Consider the following 7,500-nt stretch of genomic DNA (forward strand, 5'->3'; position numbering starts at 1 on the left):
CCAGCTGGTCAGACACCTGGCAACATATCATGTTAATCTCCACCAGCTGGTCAGACACCTGGCAACAACATGTTAATCTCCACCAGCTGGTCAGACACCTGGCAACAACATGTTAATCTCCACCAGCTGGTCAGACACCTGGCAACAACATGTTTGTTAATCTCCACCAGCTGGTCAGACACCTGGCAACAACATGTTAATCTCCACCAGCTGGTCAGACACCTGCCAACAACATGTTAATCTCCACCAGCTGGTCAGACACCTGCCAACAACATGTTAATCTCCAGCAGCTGGTCAGACACCTGCCAACAACATGTTAATCTCCACCAGCTGGTCAGACACCTGCCAACAACATGTTAATCTCCACCAGCTGGTCAGACACCTGCCAACAATGTGTTTATCTCCAGCAGCTGGTCAGACATCTGGCAACGTGTTTATCTCCACCAGCTGGTCAGACACCTGCCAACAACATGTTAATCTCCACCAGCTGGTCAGACACCTGCCAACAACATGTTAATCTCCAGCAGCTGGTCAGACACCTGGCAACAACATGTTAATCTCCACCAGCTGGTCAGACACCTGCCAACAACATGTTTATCTCCACCAGCTGGTCAGACACCTGCCAACAACATGTTTATCTCCACCAGCTGCTCAGACACCTGGCAACAACATGTTAATCTCCACCAGCTGGTCAGACACCTGCCAACAACATGTTTATCTCCACCAGCTGCTCAGACACCTGCCAACAACGTGTTTATCTCCACCGGCTGCTCAGACACCTGCCAACAACGTACAAGAGAGGAGAGGGCTGGTCAGACACCATGATCCATAATTCACAGATTGTGAGAGGAGTGATGACGGACTTTATAATAAATCATAAAGGAAATAAACACGATATTCCTATTTGTATAATATTCCTGTGTGTGTGTGTGTGTGTGTGTGTGTGGTGTGTGTGTGTGTGGTGTGTGTGTGTGTGTGTGTGTGTACCTGTATCTTGTGGCTCCTCTGGCCGGCCCCCCCTCCATCAGGCCCAGGACGTACAGGCCCATGTTGTACTCACTGCCTCCCCGCAGGGAGAACCCGAACCCGGTCGGCCCCCGTTCCAAATCCACAGTGTAGAATCTGGACTCACCCTGGGTGAGAGAGAGAGAGAGAGAGAGAGAGAATTGCAGCATATAAAAACATTTAAGGTATAAAACAAAATAAAAAGTAATTATAAATAATAATCCAAATGATATAAACTAAAATAATGAAAATAACCACTAATATCTGCTGCTACCTTTGACCTCGCTCTGGATCCCTTCATCAACCTGCCATCAGCATCCAACTCTGCTGCTTCTGAAAGACTGGAAGAATCTGGAGAGAACAGAGAGGAGAGCAGGAGAGAGCAGAGAGGAGAGAGCAGAGGAGAGCAGGAGAGAACAGAGAGGAGAGAGCAGAGGAGAGCAGGAGAGAGCAGAGGAGAGCAGGAGAGAGCAGAGAGGAGAGAGCAGAGGAGAGAGAGGAGAGAGCAGAGGAGAGAGGAGAGAGCAGAGAGGAGGGAAGAGAGGAGAGAGCAGAGGAGAGAGAGGAGAGAGCAGAGGAGAGCAGGAGAGAAGAGAGGAGAGAGCAGAGAGGAGAGAAGAGAGGAGAGAGCAGAGGAGAGAAGAGAGGAGAGAGCAGAGGAGAGAAGAGAGGAGAGAGCAGAGGAGAGCAGGAGAGAGAAGAGAGAAGAGAGCAGAGAGGAGAGGAGAGCAGGAGAGAAGAGAGGAGAGAGCAGAGAGGAGAGAAGAGAGGAGAGAGCAGAGAGGAGAGAAGAGAGGAGAGAGCAGAGGAGAGAAGAGAGGAGAGAGCAGAGAGGAGAGAGGAGAGAGCAGAGAGGAGAGAGCAGAGGAGAGCAGGAGAGGAGAGAGAAGAGAGGAGAGAGCAGAGGAGAGAAGAGAGGAGAGAGCAGAGAGGAGAGAGGAGAGAGCAGAGAGGAGAGAGCAGAGGAGAGAAGAGAGGAGAGAGAAGAGAGGAGAGAGCAGAGGAGAGCAGGAGAGAGAAGAGAGCAGAGGAGAGAAGAGAGGAGAGCAGGAGAGAGAAGAGAGGAGAGAGCAGAGAGCAGAGAGGAGAGAGGAGAGGGGAGAACAAATGAAAAGATAGAGTTAAAGGGATAGTTTGTATTTTTTGATGTGGGGTTGTATGATGTACTTGCCAACAGCTGTCATGAGCAAAACTGTTCAGAGGAGGAGCGGTTTGTTCACCCAATTTAGACTAAAGATTCATGACAAGTTGAAACACCTTCAGCCGGCTGGAGTCCAGATGAGACGGGCAGCAACTTTTCCCTGCAGCTTCTAAAACACTTTTGTCTCGTTGCCAATCATTGGTTTAAACTGGGCTTTAGACCATGCGCATGGTGCAACTGCATTCAGGGTGTGTCCAAATCCATTTCTGCTAGTTACAGGACGCACACAGTAACTACAGTTACTAGTTACAGGATGCACACAGTAACTACAGTTGCTAGTTACAGGACGCACACAGTAACTGCAGTTGCTAGTTACAGGATGCACACAGTAACTACAGTTGCTAGTTACAGGATGCACACAGTAACTACAGTTGCTAGTTACAGGACGCACACAGTAACTACAGTTGCTAGTTACAGGATGCACACAGTAACTACAGTTGCTAGTTACAGGATGCACACAGTAACTACAGTTGCTAGTTACAGGATGCACACAGTAACTACAGTTGCTAGTTACAGGATGCACACAGTAACTACAGTTGCTAGTTACAGGATGCACACAGTAACTACAGTTGCTAGTTACAGGATGCACACAGTAACTACAGTTGCTAGTTACAGGATGCACACAGTAACTGCAGTTGCTAGTTACAGGACGCACACAGTAACTACAGTTACTAGTTACAGGATGCACACAGTAACTACAGTTACTAGTTACAGGACGCACACAGTAACTGCAGTTGCTAGTTACAGGATGCACACAGTAACTACAGTTACTAGTTACAGGATGCACACAGTAACTACAGTTACTAGTTACAGGATGCACACAGTAACTACAGTTACTAGTTACTAGTTACAGGACGCACAGTTAAAGGACATGCATGCGTGCGTGCGTGCGTGCGTGTGTGTGTGTGTGTGCGCCGTGTGCGTGTGTGCATGCATGTGTGCGTGTGCGTGTGTGTGTGTGGGTGCATGCATGTGTGCGTGTGTGCGTGCGTGTGTGTGGGTGCATGCATGTGTGCGTGTGTGCGTGCGTGTGTGTGTGTGCATGCATGTGTGTGTCGTACAGTGTTTGGGTGTGACGCTCAGTCTCAGGGTGTTGCCTGCTCTCCTGAGGATCTGGGCGAGGTCTCTGTGTTGCAGGGCGACGACCGGCCGGCCCTCCACCGCCTCCAGCTGGTCGCCCGGCTGGATCTGACCACTGCGCGCCGCAGGGCTGCCACGACGCACCGTCACAAAGCGGTGAGACAGCAGCGAGGAGGCTGCATGGGTGAGAGACAGAGAGAGGGAGAGACAGAGAGAGGGAGAGACAGAGAGAGAAAGTCAAGTAAAGGTAAAGTCCCACTGATTGTCACATTGAAATTTGTTCTCCGCATTTGACCCATCCCCTGGGGGAGCGGTGAGCGGCAGCAGTTCCGTGCTCGGGAATCACATGGTGATCTAACCTAGCCTGGGTAAACCCATCCCCCACGTGACCTGCTCTCAGACCTGTTCTCAGTCACTATAGTGACTGGGAACTGAGAGAGCAGGTCACGTGGTGGCTGGGTTTACCTAGGCTAGATCTAACCCCCCAATTCCAACCCTTTGATGCTGAGTGCCAAGCAGGGAGGCAAATGGGTCCCATTTTTATAGTCTTTGGTATGACTCGGCCGGGGATCGAACTCACGACCTCCCAGTCTCAGGGCGGACACTCGAACCACAAGGCCACTGAGATGGTATGGAGAAAGAGAGGTTGAGTTGACTGATAACATTGTGATATGCAGTACACATTGACGTCTTTATATCAGGGTAGTTTAGGGTAGTTCATGGTAGTCCAGCGTATATTGGGGTAGTTTGATTTTGTCTTTCTTTCTTTATTTGCACGATAAAAGCAGTATACAACAAAAGAAGGGCAGATTGTGCAGGTGAGATTCATAAAACCCATATATATATATATATATATATATATATATATATATATATATAAATATATATATATACCCTCGGGCAGACGGTTCAGAGCTGCAAAAGCAATAGATATGGTCTATCCTTCCTTCCTACTTCTATTGCACTGCTGAATAGACAGCGAGCCTCTTCCTCACGGGTGAAACACCTGATGGGAGGTGGCAGTATGGAAGTGCCAGAAACGTGATGGCTCTTGTCTTTTCTTGTTCTTTTCTTTTAGTCCTTCCTGTGGTTTCTCTTTGCTTTTATTTCACTATGGTTTTATGCTTCTATGCTTTTATGATTTTATGGTGTTATGCTTTTATTTTTATTATTTTTTTATTATTTACATGATAGTGCAATAAGGGTCAGTGTAATATGGGCGGGTGCAGTTTTTCTTGCCTAAACAGGCACTGCTTGTTCCAGCTGGGTTCTGTGCAAGTCTTTGTTAAATGCCACTGTTGTCTTGCTGTCATGTTGTTGTTGGTATATGTTACTGCTGATGGATATGCTGTAATGCACTTTGTTGCCCAAGACACATTTCCCCTCAGGGACAATAAAGTTGATCTGATCTGATCTGAAGCACAAACTGAAGCTGTTGCTCTAATTCAGAAACAGGACTAAATGAACCCCTCAACAATTGGATGGCAGGATGTTCTTTTGAAAGCACAAAACTGAATTCTTTCGGACATGGACAAACTATTGTGTACTCAATCTGGATGCGAAACAGTTTGCAAAACGGACAAACCAAAATGGATAAATGCTCCAATCGATATGGAAAATGGTATGGTATGGTTATTTATTTATTTTTACCTTTATTTATACAGGGGGAGTCTCACTTAGAGCAATGCTCTCTTTTTCAGGAGTGCCCTGTTCACATTCACACACACAGTCATTCATAGACCAGTACAACCACAGTCTCATCTGTTGGCCACTGAGCAGCTCCACTGGAGCGGTTGGGGTTAAGGGCCTTGCTCAAGGGCACCTCAGTGGTGGTAATGAGGGAGGGGCCAGCGCTGCCTTTTCACTTTCCCCACCAAGATTTATCCTGCCGGTCCCGGAGATTGAACCAATGACCTTCCGGTCACAAGCTCACTTCTCTAACCTTTAGGCCACCACTGCCTCCTGATACTACTTGCCGGTGACATACAACTGAATCCGGGATCTGTCTGTGATCCTTCAAACTTCAAAATCCTTCAAAATATATATTTGTTCCAGACAGTAAATCATGGCAAAATGATATGGGACTCAGAATCTAAGCCAAAGTGGATTTTAGGTGGACACCTGAATATAAGAAGCATGATTGCAAAGCGAGACCAGATTCACACATTATTGACTGAATCCAATTTAGACTACCTTTGAGCGAAACTTGGCTTCATCAGAATATTCCTACTAATATGATCAATATCCCTGGCTATGTTTGCAACTGGAAGGACAGATCTTCTGGCAGGGCAGGCGGTAGGCCTGCACGATATGAGGAAAATCTGCGATGTGCGATAACATTGTTCAATATAGCGATGGATGATGATACGACTTGCAATAAATAAACAAATATTAAAGTATGCATATTAGCTATACAGTTCCTACAGTATGTCTTTCTGCTTTAATAATGCTAACATAGACCCCAAACATAGCCTATGCCCACTAAATAAAGAAATGAAATACACACTGACTCTAGCTGAAACTACACACAGCGTGTTTGGGCTTTGGCAGAGGGGCGAAGCACACTGTTGCAAGGGAAAGGTGTACGCTGGATTTACAACACAAGACAACATGATCAGACGCTGAGTGGGAATGCATGACGCATGTAAATAAAACCACTTTTGTTATTCATTGCGTTTCAGGCAGTCTTTGCGATGTGTTTATTGCGCATGTTCATATTGCGATGACGATGAAAATACGATTAATTGTGCAGCCCTAGCAGGCGGTGTTCTGATCTACGTCAAGGAGACCCAAATACAGTTGGACTTCTCTCTCAAGTGTCTTGCCTTTGATGTTGTTTGATCACCTCAGTGACTCAGTCTAATTTCAATATTGTGGTTTTGTATAATCCTCCATCACACAATGTCTCTTTGTACAATGATCTGCAAGATTGAATGAATCTCTTTGATTCCTGTACTGAGACTATTATATATGGGGACTATAATATTAACTGGATAAGAAAATGTAACAGAAACTGAAAATGATCATGACTAAATACAATTTCCAACAAATGGTCAAAACCCAGACAAGAATATTTGCGCTGTATAGTCTGGTCTCGCTCTCCTATGATCCCAATCTGCAACGTCAATCAAATCACATGTTTGATTTAATCGGGGTTCGACTATCTGTCTCTCTCTCCTCTATCTCTCTCCCCCTCTCTCTCCGCTATCTGTCTCTCTCCCTCCCTCCCTCCCCTCTCCCACTCTTCCTCTCCCTCCCTCCATATCCATCGCTCCCTCTCTCCACAGTGATCAGCTGTGTAATAATGAATGTGTAGCAGGTTTAATAGTTGAGGCTTGGTCAGTCTGCTTGGATGAACTGACAGCTAGCAGGCGGGGGATGCCGTGAGATGGAGGGAGGGAGAACATTTTTAAAGTGATGATTAGGAACATTCCCGTCTGTCCCATTGACCTAATATAAGGACGACGCATCTCGACTTCCTGCTGCTGTGCAAAAATAAAGACAAAATATCTCGTTTCAGCGAGCGGCCATCTTGCTTGTGTGACATTTGGAGGCGGAGTCTGTGCAGTAGAGTCGAGCTGAGCCCCCTCAGCTGTGCCGCTGTCTGATGGAGGTTTGAGGGTGGCTGTCCTCACAGCTGTCAAACCAGCCCTTTTTATTTGGTCAAATAACTCATCAAAAACAAACTCATCACAAAAATGAGCACTTGAACATAAGTCAGCATGATACGAACGTACCTAAAATGAAAGAAACTATTTTTGAGAAAAATCTATTTGACGTGTAATTTGATGTTTTGGTCCATTCTGCTCCTCACTCTTTGCACTCAACAGTGATTCAACCCTTTACACATTCCACTAAAATGCATCTCATCTCGAGATTGTATCTCGATATGATTTACACCGGATTACATGTAGGTAAGCTAACCAAACTATTATTCCTGTGTTTTTATGGTCAGCTAAATGGTGAGCTGAATAACCGTTCTTTAACTAGGTTAACGTTAGCGTGCTATACCGCGGCTAGCGAACAGTCATTTTTGCATTAGGAACGACATTTGTAGGCAAATGTGAAGGTTGGTTGACTGTTTGTTTGGCAATGTGTTTTGAGCTGTTCAAAAATAGTCCAAGTTTGTTTTTTAAGCTAACATCAGATCAACAGCAGACTGTCGCCATGGTAACGGTGTACAAGGCAGTGACATTGATGATGTACTTTCCCCC

At 46.1% G+C, this 7,500-nt stretch overlaps 1 protein-coding gene across 1 annotated transcript in view; it reads right to left on the minus strand.

Moving 5' to 3' along the window:
• LOC310778785 (membrane-associated guanylate kinase, WW and PDZ domain-containing protein 1-like) overlaps nt 1–7,500 on the minus strand; it is a gene marked incomplete at both ends in the record, with an annotated part of 57,254 nt that overhangs the window by 7,386 nt on the left and 42,368 nt on the right. Inside the window, 5 exon segments of the mRNA XM_083639233.1 lie at nt 223–262; nt 988–1,010; nt 1,013–1,133; nt 1,280–1,356; nt 3,268–3,462. Of these exon segments, the coding sequence (XP_083495359.1) occupies nt 223–262; nt 988–1,010; nt 1,013–1,133; nt 1,280–1,356; nt 3,268–3,462 (456 nt within the window).

Source organism: Poromitra crassiceps, assembly GCF_964638095.1.
Source record: "Poromitra crassiceps genome assembly, chromosome: 6".
Lineage (NCBI taxonomy): Eukaryota > Metazoa > Chordata > Actinopteri > Beryciformes > Melamphaidae > Poromitra > Poromitra crassiceps.